Source organism: Belonocnema kinseyi, chromosome 6 (genome assembly GCF_010883055.1).
Source record: "Belonocnema kinseyi isolate 2016_QV_RU_SX_M_011 chromosome 6, B_treatae_v1, whole genome shotgun sequence".
Taxonomy (NCBI): Eukaryota; Metazoa; Arthropoda; class Insecta; order Hymenoptera; family Cynipidae; genus Belonocnema; species Belonocnema kinseyi.
Window position 1 is genome coordinate 132,521,847 of NC_046662.1, and position 20,683 is coordinate 132,542,529.

Below are 20,683 nucleotides of genomic sequence, written 5' to 3' on the forward strand. Positions count from 1 at the left end.
TCCATTACCTATATCAAGAATTGCTCATGCATGCTCTCTAGTTTTCTATGTTCCTTCCATCCACACATTTCCACTCCATAAAACAACACCGCCCAAATGAACGCATCAAATAGCCAGACTTTCATTCTCCAATCGTCCTTGAACCTTCTCTTTCTCATACCCCATACTTGACCCATCACTTTATTTGCACATTCTATTCTTGTCCTCGCCTGCAGCTCGTTTCCCACTCCTTCCTCAAACCAAAAACCCAGGTAAGAGAACTCCTCCACACTTTCCCCTGTTTGTCTGTTTATCTTCCAAACGTAATCTATTATCGTTTTTCTACTTCTGAAACATATCAACTTGGTCTTCTCTACGTTTTGTCCGATCCTTTGCTCCTACATACTATTCAAATATTTTCAGGATTAGGTTCATATCCTTCCCGCCATCTGCTAACAGCACTACGTCATCCGCGTAAGCTAGAGAGTATAGTTTGCTGTTACCCAATAACGTCACCACTTCCCCTTTTTTCTTTAGCTTCTCCTGTAAATCTGCCAACAGCATATTAAAAAGTAGCAGACTCAAAGGGCACCTTTGCCTTAGACCTCTTCCTGCCCAGAATACCTCTCCTTTGTCCTTTCCCACCTTCACCCAAATACTGGTTTCAGTAAAAATTTCCTTTACCCTCTTCACCAGACTTACTTCTATTCCGCTCTCTTCCATTTCCCTAAATCAAAAGCTGCTTTAAAATCCACGAACAACGCGACCAATTTCCCTCTCTTTCTCCCTAGGTTTCTGTTAACGAAGCAGTTCAGTACGTGAATGTTGTATATCGTTCCCGCTCCTTTTCTAAAACCCAATGCATAGTTCCCCATGTCATCTTCTGTAGCCTTGTTTCTTTTGAATATATTTATAGCCTCACCCACTTCTTCTCTCGTTATGAAATTCCCTCACTTCATTTCTCCTTGTACTAACTTTCTATTTTCCCCTTTGATCCTATTCTACTCTCCCCCTAACAAACCCATGAAATAGTCTGTCCACTGACCGAATTCTATTTCTTCAGTCGCACTCTTCCCTCCTCCTTTTTCCTTATTTATCACATCCCAAACTCTACCTTCTTTGATCGCTTTTTCTACTTCTTCCTTGTATTTAACCTCTTTAGCATCCTCTCATGTTCTCTTTCTCTCCTGTTATACTCCCCCTTCTACATTTCCCCTATTCTCCATGCTCTTACAGACTTTTTTATTCTCTCTTTACTCTCCTTGCATTCCTCGTCCCACCACCCTCTCTTTTCTTTTTTTCTTTCTCTTTTTGTACCTATCTCATCACTTACCTTCTCAATTGACCCTTTCTATTTTTCAATTAACGAGTCTACTTCCTCCTTTCTTCATACCTAATCTTCTCCTTTTCCATTTATTCTTTAAGCCCTTTCAGATTATGTACCCCCCAGACTCCCATTTTCTTGTTCTTTTCTACTGATCTTTCCTTTCTCTGACTGCCGCGCCTATGGCCACCACCTTTCAGTGTAACTATTACCGGGAAGTGCTGGGACCCTATCTCATTACCCACTTTCATACATCCTATCATATTCCTCATTCTTTCTTCCACAAGGATGTAGTCTATTACTTTCTCGTCCTTCCCTATAAATATGATGTCTCCTTCCTGATCTCCTTTCATATTGTCATTACATATAAACCATCCTGTTTCCCCTATTATGTCTAGTCCCTCCCCCTTGTTCGTCAGTCCAGACATTTAAATCACCGATCAAAACCAACTCTTGCTTATTTTTCTCCATCAACCTCTTAATCACTCTCCAACTTTTCTCTTTCCCTCTTCTTCTATATACACAAACCACCACTATGTTGACTTTTCCAACTATAATTCTTCTTACCATTGTACAATCCATGTTTCGCTCGTTATTATTACGTCCCATTTTGTCAATTCCCCCCAAAAACCCTTGTCCTTGTTTTTTAATCCTGAGACATTCCAGAATGCCACCTTCACCTCACATCTCTCATCAGCTTCATAAGCTCTTCCTCTCCCTACCCTACCTTCTGTTGTGTCCTGGCTCGACAATAATTCAATCCTTTTTCGCTCAACGCTCACTTCTAACTTACTCTCTATTCTATTATATTCATCTCCCTTTTCCTGTTTTCATCATATTCTTTCCGCCCTATGCTTTCCATTTTTCCCTGACTTTCTCTTTCTTGCCTTTCCATACTTCTTCCCACTCCTACCATTTCTTTCGTATTTTTTGTACCTCCTCCTTTGGCAAGTTCTCCTCGTCCTTATCTCTTCCCAGCGTTTTTCTTTTTATCCGTTTCTTAGAATTTTCACCTCCCTCTGTCTTCGTTCACTTCTTCCTTTTTACCTCTGCTGATTTTCCCCCTCCACTAAAAATTCCTTCGCTGCTTGTCGCACTCGCCCATTTTCGCCAATCCTCAAGAAATCGGATTGCTTCTACACTATGCGAGCGCTGTGCAGCTCTGTTGAGCTTTTCCAAGTTCATTAGTCTACCTCACCTATTATCACTCCCTAGGCCTGCTGCGGTTGTCGCGATTCTCTCACTCCTAACTGGCGTCTTCTACAGCTCGTCATCACTGCTTTCGCAACTTGCCTCGATAACTGCCTTATACCTACTCATTCGAAAATCTCGTATGTCACTCGACCCGTTATTCTCGTTTGCGTCGTTCAGCTGCCACCCTCTGTCTGGGCTTCATGTTGCAGGCATGCTACTCACCTTAATTTATCTATTGAGCAAGACTCGCAACTCGTCACTTCCTCCTTGTCTAAATTTTTACAACGTAGAGTACAATCTAACTTCAAAATCAGCCTTTATCATTGACTTTTTCCATCCCACTTACCCTTTTATTCAAACCCTTCACTCAAACTCACGCTAAAACATCTACCTTTGTCACTCATCAAAATTTCACCACGCACATTTCTCTTCCCCGTTCTTACTACCCAAAACACAACAGTACCATAAAAACAACGGCACTCTACTATCGGGACCGAAAACAGAAGCCTTACAATAATTATTAATTATTCAAATAATTTTCATTAAAGAACTCAGTGTTGGGTATTTTTGAGCAGAAAAGGCTGAATTTGTTTCAGAAATCAACAAATAATGTATTTCCAAGAACTCTTTGCTAAAATACTTTGCAGCTTTACAAACAATGGTCAATTATTCTAAGAATGTTCTTGATCAAATTTCGATTTTTTCTATTTCCAACGAATACGATCAATTTTTGTACAGAATTAACTAAGAGTAACTTTCTGATAACTTTTTTCTATGATGATTGGTAAATTTCCCAGAATGATTATTTAAAAAAATTTCGTTAAAAAAATCAGTTTGTCTATTTTAATAGGATTAATTTGTTTGCGGAATCAACAAAGAACGTATTTCCAATAACTTTTTAATATGATACTTTGTAAATTTACAGCAATTATAAATTATTCAAACAATTTTCATAAACTAATTAAGAGGCTGACCATTTTCAAACGAGTAGACTCCGCTGGCTTACGGAATAAAGAAAAAATGTATTTCCAATAATTATGAATTATTCGAACAATTTTTATGAATAAATTCAGAGTTCGGCTATTTGTTAGCTTACATAAAAACACAAATTCAGCTATAACTATTTTAATAATAAGTAACACTTTTATATCTGAAGTATAATATAAAAATCGAAAACATTCGAATATTTTAAACAAATTCATTTTTATACGAACATATATGCACTATGTACTTAAAATGAATTAAAAAAGCAATACAATATATTTTTCCGCAATTATCACTGATATGAAACACTCCATCGAACATATAACATCGTAGGAAGGCGCCATGCGAAGCCGTGTGAAAAAAAGTAATTAAAGTAAAAAATAACTTTATGATATTTTGTTAAATTTCATCTCAAAATAAAATAATTGCATTCCGATGGAAAATTCATCTTTCTTGATTAAAAATTAACTTTTTTTTGTTGAAAACTCAACTGTCTTTAAAACAATTCGTTTTTGGTTTAGAAATTCAAGAATCTAGTTAAAACTTCAACTATTGTGTTGAAAGTACGTTTCGCTTGCTTAAAGTTTAATTATTTAGTTGTTAATGCAACTTTTTAGTTTGAAATTAATTTGTTGTTGTCGAAAATACGTCTTTATATTTGAATTTTCATCCCTCTTGGTTTAAAATTCCACTATTTTCTTTAAAGTGTAACTATTTTGTTAAAAATCATCTTTTTTTGTAACAAAAAAAAAAGAGATACATCGTTTTAGTTAAAAATAAATCTCTTTGCTTGAACATTGAGCTATTTTCATCAGAAAAGATTTTCATCTCTGAGGGAGACGCTATTATGATTTATATTCCAATCGGGGGTAAATTATTGTCGTACTAAATAACGAAAGAATGCAAAATACTTTTTTTGTAAGAATTGCAACCAAAAATAAAATGATCCTCGTATCACTCTTCCCATTAGGTTTGTGGTTTAAAACAAAAGATAATTAATATTTTTTTCATAGATAACTTTTTTAGGTGTGAAGAATTAGTCACTTATAAGGAAAGAAACTCAGGGGATAAACTACATATCATATATAATATTAAATAAAATATATATTATATACTATACTACATATTCTTATTTTTTGAAAATTCCCTGATAATCTTTATATGAATCTCAAAAATAAAACAATAAATTTTTGATTAAACTGACGGATAAGTAGTCCTTTATTTTTACTGCAGAATGAAATATCAAACTACTAAATCATTCTGGCCGCCTAGACTGGACATCTCTGTATGATTTGAAACGAAATTTTTCTGTTTTATTAGATAATGAGCATTTTTCAGTCGAAGAAAGAGGATTCAAAACACTGATGTGTAAAACTTTTTCTTCATAAGAAATACTATTTCGGAAGAATGGTACGATGACAATACTACAAGGTGACTGACCTTATCTAATACCTACTTTGGAAATAATTCTATCGTGAACACTTTAAATGCAAAAGCGATTGTAAGATGTACAAATATACTTCTAAAAATTAATTTTTCCTCTGTTAAGAAAGGACATCTCAGTTTATAGACGTAGGTGCTTTTACTAGCATTGATTTAATTATGTATTGCATCTACTAAAGTTTACGCAGACTAGTAGATGATAACAGATCGATTGTAGACTTTACAACACAAACTATACAACAACAACTACGTGATAGATAGTACTACGTGATAGTGCATGAAAAAATAAACAGAAAAGTTCTCTAGCAATAAGTTGTGTGAATCTTAGTTTCATCACAAAAATTTTTAAGTTAGGTCTAATCAACCAATTAAGACACGCACAACTGGTCGCTAAAGCTCGTGGTTTGCTTCTCATTGGTTGAATAAGTTTAATTTTGAAGCTTTTCGTGCCCAAACTAAGATTCGCATAACTTTTTACTATAAGATTTTTTTCTTCATTACTTTATGAACTATCACACAGTACAATGGGTTGTATAGGTGGTGGAACACCCTGCATATTGCCTCAACCTCCCCAGTTTGTATCTGACTTTGCTGACACTGTTTTTTATTTTTCGTTTCAATGGCGGAGCATACTTACTCTTCCGTCTAGCGATGTTAATGTGTTGCGATCTTGTTATAAACCCTAAAATCCTAACTGCTGCAACCACTCCACAGTAGACCAGAGTCTTTAACTGCGTGATTGGTAGATCTTCATGCAGATATAGCGGCAACACCTTTGTATTCAGATGATCTACAAGCATCGATAATATTTTAAAGATCTTTAGTTTTAGCAGCGAAGTTTGTCCATTTCATCCTGCGCCTGGATTGCGGAATATCCCCCTGTTCCCATTGTTCATTTGCTTCAATGGCTTCAACTGCCGATCTTATTTGATTGATGTGCCTCTTAGAAAATAGATTGTGGGAATCAATGTATTTGAGTCTCCGATAGCGTTCCATCTCCGTTAATGCTGTAATTTCTCTTTTCGTTAAGTCTATTCTTTCATGGGTTATGAAGTAACAGCGCATCACTTCTTGCCGACTTTATGGATGGACAGCAACACTCTTGGGTATCTAGATGTGATCGGCCTACCCCTCACACACCACATCTCTTTCAGCCCGCATGCAGTCACCCCAGTGGTGGCACGGGGGGAAAATTGGCGATTATCGTTCAGTAACCAACAATTATATATATTTATTGATTCTCCAGTTTACATGAGAGCATGGATTGTGGTATTCCTCTCGGTTCCCTCCATCTTCGTGTTTTACCTGTCTCGCATGGGAATGAATGTCAGTAGCAATACTACGGCCACCATAGCCATCAAATTCATGAGAAGAAAACTCAAGCTCTACCACGACGCCAGCGCGAAACAACCTGAGACAGGTTTATTATTTTTATTCGTTTAAACCTTTTTCTCGGGTTTTTATCTAGGTTTTCCCGTCATCAACCAAAGACAGGTCTAGTGCCTGCTAATTTAACGAAGTTACAAATTAAATTCGTACGAGGTTTGAAATCATTTGTCATGATGTTGTAGTAGGCACAAAATTAAATGAATGATGTTGTTTGAAGTTCATCTTTTGCTGCTGTTGTCCTTAAATAGGTTTTTAGTCACCTATTACCTGATAGTCTATGAAGTTTCTTACAATGCGACAGGTATTCTATAAAAAGGCTTTCTGAGCTTTTGCCATTGTCCTAGTGACTCCTAGATATTCAAAATGTTTAATGCAAAATAGGGTGCATGTTAGAACAGATGCAGGTTTCATATTCCTCCATATTAATGCCATAATGGTATTGCAACATTTCGGCATGATACATTGTAGCATCACATATCTTATTCGAAAAAATTTTAAGTGCACAAAAAATGAGTGGTTTGACTTAATTATTTCTGCGAAACGTAACAGCGGTTGGTTTCCGTCCTCCACCAAGAAGTTCGAAAATGAAAAACTTGTTTCTGTGACTAATCATAGGCGTGTCTAAGCGCAATTTTGTTAATTTTTTATGAGGTTAAAATTGTTTGAAATTCGAGATGCCGAAATGTGAGATGTCATGAATGTGACCTAATAATAAAATTAATCTCGGAAAAATAAAGACAATTTTCCCAACAGTTCTCCGCAAGTAATTAATGAAATAATAACGTTGGTACTTCTCTATTCTATTAATAGATAGAGAAGCATCCATGTTTTTCATTAATTAATTAAATACTTGCGAAAAAATGCTGGGCTTTAAAAATTAAATTTACTAGCGCATACACATTCCATCGATTTAGGTAAGATACAATTTTTTCGTTATTATCATCTGGAATTGTGTTCTAAATAATTTGCATGAAAAGATACATTGAAAATGGACCTGGTCGCTGGCCTCCGGCCACCCCACAGGGCACTCATCATGAATCATTGATCGCGCGATTTCACGAAAATTAAGTCACGCGTTTCTGTCGCCTATATGGAACTCCACGTTAAATGACAAATTTGAATTTTACATAATATTGCTGTTTATTAACGCTTCTTATAAATAATAATCAATAGGTAACGCCAGATTATCCCGGCATTTTATAAATAATTTTCAATTGTTAAAACAACTTTTGTTGAATTAAACATTTGCTTATTCAGGTAAGGCGCGAAATAAACGTATTTCCAAGACGTTGAGAGTACTTTAATTAGTGATAATAATAAAATGATTTCTGTAAATAGTTCTAAAATTAGTTAAATAATATGTCTTTCTTCAATTATAAAGTTTACCTGAAAAAAAGCAGGAGAAACGTTTCATTTTAGGAAATTTTAAACAGATTTTAATATTTTTATGTACTAATTTATTTTCTAAGAATACTTGTAAATGTTTTAAAGAAATTTAAATGATTTAGTCAATTTTATTGGTTTAAATATAATATAATTTAACATAATTGTAAAAATATATAAACAAATAATGTCATTGTTATAATTGATCAGAGAATTCATAACTTGATATCTTCAGGTTCGAATATTAGATTTAAAAAACAATTTCTCGCATGTTACATCAATGGCAACTGCATGGTCTTTGCGCAACCCCTAAATGGTTTACATAATTTTTCAAACAGCAGCTATTTCTAACTAATCGCAATTAGGCATTCATTTCTTTAATTATTTATAAAAAACTATGAATTTCAAACAACTAATCATTGGGTACCATAAGAAAATGGCCATAATTCATCAATGTGTATAAAATATTATGAACCATTTTTTTTACTCTAAGCTATTACAAATAATTGCTAGATAGTTATTACACTGACTTTCGTTATTCTTTTGTCAAAATGTAGATCTTAAAAAAGGTTACATTGGAAAAGTTAGGGGAAAAATGTGGGCGTCCAGTTGAAAAAGGCCCCCATGGACAGTTCTAGTTTAGGAGATATTCACATTTTTTGAGGTTAGGGTTAATTATATTATTTTTGGGTTCGAGTAGGACCTGTACTGAATCAGTTGGAATTATTTTCGCGTCTCGAAAGCAACCGAAAGTGGGTATATTTCATGTTAAGGCCATGTGACGAGAGGATCACGTGACCAAACCTGGTCTTAAATTTTTCTTTCCCAACTTACGTCTAAACGAAATGAGGTATCGCTTTGAAAGTTTGGGAAATGAAAGAGGAGGTAATAAAGTCCATGTCTCTGCTTTGTTCCGGTGGAAATTTTGAGAAAAAATTTGTTTTGAAGAAAATACCAGTGGAAGTTTTCTTTCCCAGCTTACGTCCACACGGAATGAGATATCGCGTTAAAAGTTTGTCACGATAAATAGAAGGCATGCAAGAATCTGTCTCTGGTCCTAAATAATTAGAATAGTGAAAAGTTTTTTTTTTATAACAATTTTGGAGAGATAGCGACCGTGCTGCTGTCAAACCCTGCAAGCAATTTGCAATGTTGCGAATGGGCTAGTCATGAGGTTTATATTGGCCAAAGTGGGGCAAAACAACAAAAATCGCTCACGAACATTATGCACAAATAATTCAAAAACTAATGTTTGCATTTGAAATGCAAATAAATATGTTTGGTCTGAAATACATATCAGCCTGGTATCAGCTGTGTCAAAGCAGCACTAGCGCAGCGAGTAGACAACTTCGAACTTCTAGGGGTCTGGAGGTAAAGCAGATTACATGATTGCAGTCAGAGAAAGCTAAAAGTCAAACCTCTGCTGTAAAACCTAAATGTGTCCGTCGATAATCATTATTTGCATAAACTTTTTTCTTCCTCCAACTCTTTGCAATACCACAAACGATCCTTTAATATTTATTAACATTTCCCGAAAAAAATTTCCGCGTTATTTAAACTTTTATTTTTCAATATGGGTGAAAAAATATTGATCTTAGGGTTGACTTGATCAGCTGTTATACTCATCACATGGCCATAAATGAAAAATAATAAGACGTGCGCTCACGACACTCACCCAACTGAGATCCGTTTTTGTCAAAGAATGGTTTTTTGAAGTTTCAACTTCCGAAATACCTCGGCAACTCATTTTTCAACCTGAAGAGTTATTTTTGGGCTTAAAATATGAAGAATATACCTGGCTCAATGGCCGACGTAACTCCATACAGGCCATAAGGGCCCTTTTCATGCGTACATCCACAAATATGGTTTATTTTGTTGCTAAAGAAAAAAATTGTCGGTTGGTCGAAAATTTACTTTCAGCACCAACTCTTTATACCTGCAAACATTACATTCATTGAAAAAATCAAATTTAATTCAAAATTGGCTTGTAGACAGATTTATGAACACAAAAAATGAATTTGGCCAGTCTGAACCCCATGATAGGATATTTTTGTAACGCCGAGTTTTCAGTGCATTTATCGATGAGTTAAAAGCGATCACTGTTAATACCATTTTTCGTGCGTGAAGTGTAAGTTTCAGTGCAGTGCTCGGTGTCGAGTGTAGTGCAAAGTGCATTATTTTATATGCACAGTGTCTGTAAAGATAAAGAATGTCGGAGAACAATACTATGTTCAAAAACGCTCAAAGCGGACTCCTCACCCCGTTCGGGCGTAACGTCAAATCTCATCCCTTGAGTCTGGAAAAAACACCACTCTGGTTCGCACAACTCGAGGCTTGGTTCATAATTCGATGCATCCTACTCGAGAAGTACAAATTCTACAATTCTGTTTCTCATCGACGCACCTCATGAGGCAGATATCGATAACTCACGATGTTCTCTCCTCTCACCAAGCCTTATCAGGCATTGAAGGAAATGCTTATGGGGTTAAACTACTGTAGAGCACAAAAAAACAGGCATATTTCGGGAATTTTTTTTGGCCTAATAAAAAGATCAATCGAAATTTTGTAAAATGGGATTTATAATACTAGTAATAAAGTGAGACTTGCATGTTTTGGCGGTAGTGAGAAAGTGTGCAGTGACAGGTGGTGTGAAGTTTCTACGGAGTTTGTGTGGAAGGTGTGATTGGAGTGTGAGAGTGGACGTCTAGGAGGCAAGGGAGCGGGGTAGTTTTGTGGTCAGGAGTGTGGGCCCTCATGGTGGACAAAGGTGGTTCTCCTAGTGTTGGGGGATGTTAGGAGCGAGACAAGGGTACCTGCAGGGGCTGTGAGGGATAAAATAAAGCAAAGAAACGGAAATTTTAGGGCGGTAAGCGACAGCGGCCTCAAGAGACATCTGTTGGCTTCAGTACGTACTTTTTTGCATGGATAGGTTACAGTTATCGACTGAAGAGCGGAAGGTTGTCAGCAAGAGTACTGGTAGTGCTGGTTGTGAATTAGATGGGGAGAAAAATTCCAGAATGACACGACGGCCAGCTGTGAGTGGCCCTGTGTCAAGTGGCGCGTCAGGGAGAGCGAAGAAAGCGACAAGGCAAGGGAGAGAGCGTCCAATGCAACTGAGGGGGAGGATTTCTTGAAGAGCAAAGGGACAGCAAAGAGAGTCCGGAGAAAAGCGAGCTAGAGAATCCCTTAAAAAAAAGGCAGACGGAGAAGGAGGCTCTCGGAGTGCTGATAGGCGAGGTCAGAGGGTTGAGAAAGGACGTAAGGAGGGCTATGGAGCAGATGGAAAGTACGAGGGAGGACCTTAAGCTTCGAAATGAAATCGAAGGATAAAATAATAAATGAAGAGGGGCAGATTCTAAGAGACTGGATGGAGGACAGAGGCTGGGCGATGGCGAATGGTATGGTAAAAGGGGACGAAGAGGGAGAATACACATATGTGAGTAAGATTAGGTTATCGGTGATAGACTGCGATTATGAATATGCAAGGTTGGGAGGAGATAGAGAAATTTGCATTGGAAGGGAGGGTGGAAACAGACCATCAGCCATTAAGTTTGTGCATAAGGGCGTGGGGGGGGGGGCGGAAGGCAGCATGGGGGAAAAAGGTCGTTAGTGGCGAGGGTGTCATGGACGAGAGAGGCGATAGAGAAGTATCAGGAGCAGTTAGGCAATGTAAGCTTTGAGGGTGATTCGGTGGACGAGATATGGAAGGATCTAAAAGAGAAAGCAAAAGAGTCTGTGCAAAAGAAGGTATTTAGGAAGAAGAAGAAAGTAATGGTGAAGCCGTGGTGGGATAGGGAATGTAAAATGATAAGGAAAAACATGAAAAGGAAGTAAAGGAAGTGAAAGAAAGGAACCACGAAAAGGGAGGAGTACGTAAAAATGAGAAGGGAGTTTAGGGCGATATTTAATAAGAAGGAGCAGGAAATGGAAAAAGAGCTGGAAGAGGAGTTGAGAAATTTTAAGTAAGAAGGAGACTTGTGCAAGATAATTAATAGGTTTAGGTAGCGTAGGGTGGGGATAAGTGAAAAGATAGGGAGTGACGAATGGAGGAAATTTTTTAAAGGTTCATTTTAGGGATCAGGTACACGGAAGAGTGATGATAAGATTAGAAGAACGAGGGAATTATACGGAGAGGAGCTGAATGACGAGGAGATAGAGAAGCAGATAAGGAAGTTGAAAAAATCGAAGGCAGAAGAGCTATGCGGGGTAGAGAAGGAAGCGTGGCTGTTTGGTACACAAGAGGTAAGGGATAGGCTGAAGGGGGTAGTGAAAAAAGTATGGTGGGAGAGGCATTCCCAAGAGGGTGGATGGAGGGGTTGGTCGTACCACTGTATAAGAAAGGGGATAGGAAGAGGCAGGAAAATTATAGAGGAATTACGCTAATTAATACGGCGTAAAAATATACGAGATGGTGTTAGCAGATGGCTGCGGAAGGATGTTGAGTGGAAAGGAATATTGCCGGAAACGCAGGCGGGCTTTAGAGAGGGAAGGAATACTATTGACAATATTACCGTCTTGCAGCACGTGGTGGATAGAGAACTAACCACAAAGGGTGCCAAAGTGTATGCGTTTTTTGTAGATCTAAGATGCGCGTTCCCTTCGGTGGATAGGGGGAGGTTGTAGGAAGCAACGAAATAGAGGAGAGGGGAGAGAGGCCTGATTGAGAGGGTAAGGGAGGTGTATGAGAAGACGAAAGATAGGGTAGGAGGAGTCAGGATATGGTCACTCGCCTATGTAGATGACACAGATGACATTTGTTGCTAGTAATGAGCGAAAAGGCTTTAAAGGAGATGATGTAAGGGTTGACAAGATACTTGGACAAAAATAGGTTAGAGTTAAATGCGGACAAGTCGAAGCTTATGGTGGTCAGAAAAGGAGGTGGGAGAGACAAAGGAGGGGAATGGAAATGGAAGGGAAAAGCGGTACTGGAGGTAAAAGAGTTTCTCTCTTGGGCTTTCTGTTTAAAGGAGTGGGGGAGTGGATGGTCATATAAAAGAGGGGATGAGAGGACAAATGTGGTGACGAGGCAGGTGTGGGGACTGGGATAAAGGTTGTTCGAAGATGATTTTGTAAGGAGTATGAAACTGTTTAATTCGCTAGTGATGAGTGTCTTATTTTAAGGTGTGGAGGAGTGGGGGTGGAAGGTAATTGAGGAGATTAATACGATACAGAAGAGGTATGTAAAGTGGACAAAGGGGTTGGCAAGGAATACGCCGAATTATATTGTCAGGGAGGAGACAGAAAGAATGAGTTTAGGAATTATAACGGGGAGGCGAGCGTGTAAATATGAGAAATTTTTGAAAGAGGGGGGAAGTAAGCTGGTTAGGCAGTGTTGGTGGGAGAAGGAGAACAGGCTCAGGGGTGCGAAGATGGAGGTGTAAAGGGAAAGGTATTTTAGAACGAATGGATTGCAGATGGATGAATTGAGACAGATGCACGAGGAAGGAAGGTATATGAGTTGGTTAAAAAAAATGGCATGGAGAAAGACAAGGCAGAAGGAGATCAGAAAATAAGAGAGCCCAGATTGAACGGGAACTATGTGTGCAATATGCCAAGGGAGAGAGTGCAATATTTGTCTGAGAAAGGAGAGCAAGGCAGTCAGGAACTTATAGCGAGAATGAGATGCGGTTGCATGGAGGATTTTAGTAGGACATAAGGGCAATAGCATGGATGAAGGGGATGTTGGGTAAGATGGAGAAGAAGAGAAGGAAGGAGGAAGAGGAATGGAGAAGGAAAGATTGTAAATAGAAGAGGAAGTAGGTGTAAGAAAATTGTAAATATTGTAAATTGTAGATAATTATTAGGTTTTGGCCGCGGAGGCAGAGGCTGGGAATGCGAGGCATAGCGATAAAATAGCGCCATGCGTGCGAGGTGAGGCGAGGCAAAACGAGAAAGGCCAGCCTATAAAAGCGAGCGGATTAGATATAAGGTGTGGATACACTAGAAATAGCTAAGAATTCGAGAAATTGGTTGCTTTTGAAACTCTATTTCAGTGACTTTAAGAATATGGATGGCTCTGCAAATCGGTCAAACCACACATCGAAGTAAATGAAGTTAAATTCCTTGGCCATAAAGTCTGAAGCGCGCGGCATTAAACCCTTGCCTAGGGCATTCATAGATATTCTCGACTTCCCGAGACCAGAAACAATTAAGAAACTGCGCGCTTTTCTAGATACGATTAAGTTCTGGCAAAACTTAATAAAAGAAGCTGCTAGTCTCCTCGTAACACTCAACGAACAGCTTCTAGATCCTGATGCGACATACAGCCTGGCAGTAAACTCGAAAAAAAACCTTCACCTGTGTCCACTGCGACATATATAAATACATGCAAACATACATACATACATACTTCTCACAAACTTCGAAGTTCGATATGTGACCATCTACACCGATCACAAGCAACTGCCATGGGAATGGACAACATAGTTGCTAACACTTCTCTTCAACGATCCCAAATGAGTTTTCAAGATATAAATGCACATTGCGTCATCTCATAATATATGGTACGTTCTAATTTTCGCAAGACATTATGAAGCCTTAAGTGGAACTAGCACTGTATATAGTGCCAAAAAGCAAAGTCTCTCGCCACAGCCATATACAGCTGCTTAAGCTTGCTCTTTGCAGGGGTTTAACCAATGTCTCAAAATCATTGATCGCTAGACTCGACTCTGCACAGCTGTCCTTCTTGTAGATGGCTATGCAGAGATTGCTCAGAATGGAATTAAAGTCTGATCTCTTCCGAAAGCAACGTAAGAATTTTGGAACCAAGAACCTAAGAACAGTGCCTTGCCATGCACAGACGAACTCCGATGTGAATTCCTAGCTTCCTCCTCCCACAATGTTACCTCTACAGCGAACTCACTTATCGTCACGGAAAACATTCTGTTATTTGTTTCAGGGAAATTAACAGGTCCTTTCATGAATTGCCAAAACTTCAACTTAACGAAACCAGTCGCAAAATCGCGGTCGTTTAGCCATATAAGTTTCCTCTAAATACATTCCCTTTTTTGTGTACAAAATCATAAGGAAGGTGTTTCATAAACAAACTAATTCCTTCATATTAATTACAATTATATGCCTGTAATATACACATATTTACTTAAATATAAGGTAATTATTAACAAAACGAAAAATCATTCCCGCGCACCTCCTTGAACTCTAGTGAATACCACAAATAGAAAAAAAATGCTCCACCAGCCCTATATCATATACTCGGTCATTAGTAACTAGTGGGTAACTAGTCTTGCCACACCAGACTCTGTCTCAATTTTCTGGCTCCTTATGTGAAATAAAATTGTCATATATTCCTACATATATTCCTACTGTCTCGCGAATCGAACTTTTCTTAAATTTTTTTAGCAAAATATGACAAATTCACACTTCTCAGAAACGAGAACTAATTGGCTTTAATAAAAGATCAAAACGATCGATTCTCTATATTTTTAATTGTTGAAATAATTTGTTACTATTGAAATATAACTTTCGTGATAAGCAATTTGATAAAGCATATCTAAAAGATCGGTAAGAGCACCAGGCGCTTACCCTTTATTTCTATATGAGGAGTGTACACCGCCAATGGTTGCGGTTAAAATAAAGACAAAAATGACGAAAAGTGGTTGCGCAGATTTTCGCACACTTGAAAAGTTAAAAATTAAAAAAAATGACAGTGCCTTCAAATAAATAATTTCCCTTGTTAAATCACAAAGATGTATTTTTCCGTATTAAGAAGGCACTAGAATATTGCAAATATTCGTCATTTACATTATGCAGATATGAATATTTTTATATTTTATTTGCCTTGAGATAGCGCAAATGAAAATAAATTGAAGATTCGTTTAGATAAATTCGTTTTAGAATCACAAAGTCTCATAGAGCTTCTTCCTTATTTTCGTAAATTTGCATTTAAATTTTATGCAATTGAATTCGACCATTTCAATTTTTTGAGGAGATAATTAGTCGAAGCTCCGATTCTATCAATCGATCACTCAAGGAGCTAAACAGATATGTATTGTGATGCCACTAATTTTGGTTTTTGAGCAATCATAGTGCAAAGAAACGAAGACTTGAAGTTTTACTCCTGTTTTTATTTCTCAAAAAGATCTAGTAAGTAGGCAAAAATGTCAATAGACACAAAACCCGCGAATATAAATTGATTCTCTGAATAACAGAACAAAGAACGACCCTAGAACTGAATTGAATTCTGGGTGCAATATATAACCTTACCCGACAGATCAGAAATTTTCTGGGTGAGTCAATGACACGGAATCTTTTGCATGAAGAACTTACTGCTTCGTAACAATGCAGGTTCCTAATTACCAAAATATACAATTATATAAGTATGAATTACCTGTAAACTTGATTTGTTGTTGCTTTGTCATCATCCACGTCGTTAGTAAGTTCCAGAATTTCGTGATTGTTTAATCTAGGTGGTAGATTAGGCTTACTAGATTTTGGTGGTAAGGTTGGCTTAGTCTTATCTTCGCAGTTCAACTCATTAGAGTTTATCATCCTCTCGCGTTGTGCTATCAACTGCTCGTACTCAGAGGGTTTCTCTAATGGTTTATTAAGTGCTTCAAATTGAATTGTATGGTCATTTTGTAAAATTTGAAAATTATGTTCGTACTTGGTTGTGGTATTTTCAAAATTTGTTTGGTTTTGCTCGTGATTCACTTGATTGGATTTTGACAAAGATTCCTTCGAAGTATCGCACTTTACTACTAGTTCGTGCTTGAAAGATAGAGGCTGATTAAACTTGATTGAAGATTGTGTATCACGTTGCTCGTGTTGCTTGACCTGATGTACAACTGATCCATTATCATATTTTGTAGGATTATCTAGTTTTCTTTTATGCTCAAGTTTCACGTGCGATCCCTCCTGCTTTACTGAATTTAAATCACGTTTTGCAGCGTCTTCATATACATTCGTTTTGTAAACATAAGATTGATCGAGCTTTGGAGTTTGTTCATATATTTTCAATGGTTGTGTAGCTTGATCATATTTATCGTGTTGTTCGTATTTATTCTGTGGGCTGTCGTACATTAATGCATTTTGTTCATGACGTATTTGCGATTCGTGTTTAGTGGCTGAAAGATGTTCAAATTTGTCTTGATTTTTGGCAGGTTCCAATTTTAATTTATCAATCAAATGTTCACTAACAAGTGTCATAGTACATATTCCTTGTGGTTGCATAGCACTTTGATAAGAGTAATTATTAAAATTTAAATTAGCTGCACTTAGCGAAATCATACTTTGAGCTGCAGTATGTGAACCTTGCGCCTGATTGGTTTTAGATTGAGTAATATTTTCCTGCTGATGGTGAGTGGTACCCAATTGATTAATCCTTGATAGCGAGTTAAGTTCTTGGTTTACATTACTTTGAATATTCGCACTCAATTGATTATTTTGACTTTGAACGCTCAAGGCATTATAATTCTGAGCTCCTGGGTTAATTTTCCCAATAAAATTCAAGGTCTGTGGCATTACAGGATGAATCTTGGTAGAAGAGGTTTGGTAAATGGGTGATTTTACAGGAAAACTTGGCGCTACACTAGATACCGGTTTTTGATGTGTTCTAACGTTTCCGTGATTTTTAATCAGAGCAACTACTTGAGTATTCGAAGCCAAATTAGAATTCGAGATATTTACGGCGTTAGGACATTTTTGCTGAAGATTTCCCTGTTTCTGAGACTGTTGCGTTCCATGAATTCGAAAAATTTGAGACGAAGTTTGATTCTCCAGAATATACTTGTTCTGATTTGAATTTTTGTTGTTATTGTTGTTATTGCCATTATTATTCGCATTAACATTGGAGTTTGATGAAGACTGGTTGACTAAGATTTGTGTATTGTTTTGCAGGTGTTGTTGATTAGTTCCCAAGAGTTGCAATTTTCCTGAAAGGCAATAAAGTATCAACTCAATTATAATGCAAGCTACATTACAAGATTTAATTTTAACATTGCAAAAAAACGTAGAATCAAGGTTCGCTGAACCAAGGGGCTATGCACTCAGTATTTGGGAAATCAGATAGCCGAATGCTGTACAAACCGTAGTAGGCACTACTTTAGAATCACAGTAATTACTCCCCTGACCAATTGTGGACAACTTCAGACCCTGGATGGTCCAACCATGATCAGGAAAACGCCAGTTGCTACGGACGAATGACTTTTGTATCTTTTTTTACTGAAATATAAATAAGTCAATATTTTCAAGAAGACGTTTTAGCCTCGATTGATAAAAGTCTTTTGCGCACGTCTCGGAGCGCAAATTCGAACTATATTCTGAGACTAACACGAGACTGCTACCGACTACTAGTGAATCCCAGAAGGATCCCCATGTTCAATTTCATGTAGTAATCAGGGAAATACTCAGTACATTACATAATTTCTGCCAGTATTGGCAGAGAAAGAGTGAAATTAAGAAAGATTTTATTATTTACTTTTAGCAATTTCTTTCAAGGCTTGTATACTCTACGGGACGAAGTTAACGCAAGAAAAACAACAAAAGAAAGTAATCTTTAAAATTGTTTAAACTCATTAAAATTGCAACAGGAAAATGTTAAATAACACAGCAGCAAAATCGTGTAAACGACTGATAAAGTTGATATCAGTCGATTAACTTTTTACATTTGAAAACGCTTTCGTGGTTAGATAATAACCACTGCAGGCGGTATGCCTAGAAAAGTATTTTGGTGGCCAAATAGAGCAGCAAAGGAAACGATCAAGACATTTATAGCAGCCTAAGAGAATTTGGTGTCGCGACAAATAAAACATACAGTCTGTCAGGCCACTGTGAGCCAGCAGACACGATTCAGTGGTCAAAAGTCAAGATTTCGTCTCATTCTCATGAATATTGGTATATGCAAGTTTTTGAGATCGCTGATTTCGAATTTGATGTCAAAAATCCAAAATTATAAATGGCGGATCCACTATTGCGGCCAACATTACGGAATTATCATATACTCGCGTGAAATTCGGTACTGGTGGGGTTTTAAGGTTGCTAGCTCTGAATTTAATGTCAAAATTTCGAAATTAAAAATGGCGGACCCAATATACCAAACGAAATCTTTTTTGAATGGATCGATTCCCTTGAAATTAATTGTAGATGGGTTTTGTACGTCACTGATGCCAAATTTGTCTCATAAATTAAAAATTAAATTCAGGAGATTGAATATGTGACCTTAATTCCAAGGAAAGTATTCGATATTCATGAAATCAGTGAAATCATATAAGTCATTCTACTCTCAGCATGACTCAGAGAAAACGACGTGGACGTGGTAGAATTTTTCCTCCTTCGGGGTGCTTGATTCGAGTGAGTTTCCTTGCCTCTCACTACTCGGGGTGCTTGATTTTAGTGAGTCCCCTTGCCTCTCACTACTCATATTCAGGGTGCTTGATTTGAGTGAGTTCCCTTTAATCTCACATTTCCGAATGGTTTTCGCTTAAAAATTATCTTGAATTTCATCTTCCTCTTCATCGGTCAATTCAGTTTCGTCGAGAAGCATTTTAGTTTCTGAAAGACCAGTCTCTTCATCTTTTCGATCCCCTATGTTGGAACTGGATGTTGCGTCTTCTTGGATCCCATTTACTTGAGCAACAGTGAGTATAACTCTGACATCTTCGCAAATAGACAAAAATTTCTTTCTCTGAAGTCACGAATAAACACTGATTGCAGATATGAGTGGATAGGAGAAATCGACTTCTCTGTAGAACACATCATACATTAGTTTGGTAGTCATGTTTTCTGCTGTGGAATTGTCTATAATTCTTATATTATTTGTTGCGAGCTTTAGAAGCTTCTTCACCAACCATTCCTACCGGTAACACGCATGTGTTTATGATTTCTGCTCCGTGAATGAGTATCTTATGTAATGTTGAATGAATAGGGTTCCAGTTGTAGTAAGTTACATATATTTAAGCAGTGGAATCACAAAGTTTCCTAAACTCAAGTGGTTTTACCGGAAGCTGTTGCGACATAGCGGTTAAAATTGTTTTGAAATTACGAAGTAACTCACAGTCAAGCGAAAGATATTTGGCAAGTTTATCTGAATTTTTAAAAGCTCTTCGAACTGTATTTCCATCGGTTGTAGTGTCAGAGCCCCCTGGTTTTGGTTTATCCACTATCAATCTCAACTTTTTCCACAAAACCTCTTGAACCTTTTTTTCCGCTGAAAAATATAGCTTTTCGAGCAAGAGATCTTACTTGCCAGACCTTGAGAGGAAGACTCTATGAAATGTGCAGGTAACATTCTAGTATTCTGATCCGAGCTTGTGATTGACTGAGTCCATACATCAACGAATTCGCGTCTAGTAAAAAGAAGTCCTTCAGCTTATTATACAGATCATTAAACAACTTTGGCATCGAATGACAGGTAGGGCATGCTTGCATAGATTTTCTACCTGTTATTATGTTCAGTACCTTGCCGTATATCAATGTTAAAAATAAATAAAAATGGATTCGAACACTTCGAATATCATCGAATGCAACTTCAGGAGTTGTTAGCTTGTCAATTTGATCCTCAACGATCTTTTTTTGATTCAAAATAACGGTCCCGGTTTCTTTAGTTTGCAGTATCTTAATAAGGCGACAAGATTTTGGCGATTGATACGCTTTGTTATTCCACAAAATAACTTTGTCTGAAGTTGACAATCGTAAAGGGATTAGAGAAGTTACAAACAAGCTTTCATCGCTGAGACTAATTATCTTCCGTTGAATTGAGAAACTGCTTTTAAAGTGAATTACCAGTGCTGCCATCCATGCCCCATGAACATATCAATAAAAGTGCCATTTCCGTAGTACCCGAATTCTGTATATGCTAGATTATGACTTCCTTTTGCGATTCCACAATCCTACTAGAAGTGTGATTCAACAAGGCCTGCAGAGTTACCTCAGCTTTTTTCACGCGAGAGCGAAATGTTTTCTTTGGGAGATCTACATTGAGACTTAACATCTCTAACACAATTGTACGATGACCAAATATCAGCACTACAG

The 20,683-nt window shown here is 37.4% G+C and overlaps 1 protein-coding gene across 2 annotated transcripts in view; it reads right to left on the reverse strand.

The window, feature by feature from the left end:
* Positions 1-20,683, reverse strand: part of LOC117174167 (putative uncharacterized protein DDB_G0271606) — a 255,406-nt gene that overhangs the window by 102,647 nt on the left and 132,076 nt on the right. For both annotated transcript variants that reach the window (XM_033362995.1, XM_033362994.1), the window contains one exon: positions 16,044-17,586. In XM_033362995.1, the coding sequence (XP_033218886.1) occupies positions 16,044-17,586 (1,543 nt within the window). The remainder of the gene's footprint in view (positions 1-16,043; positions 17,587-20,683) is intronic.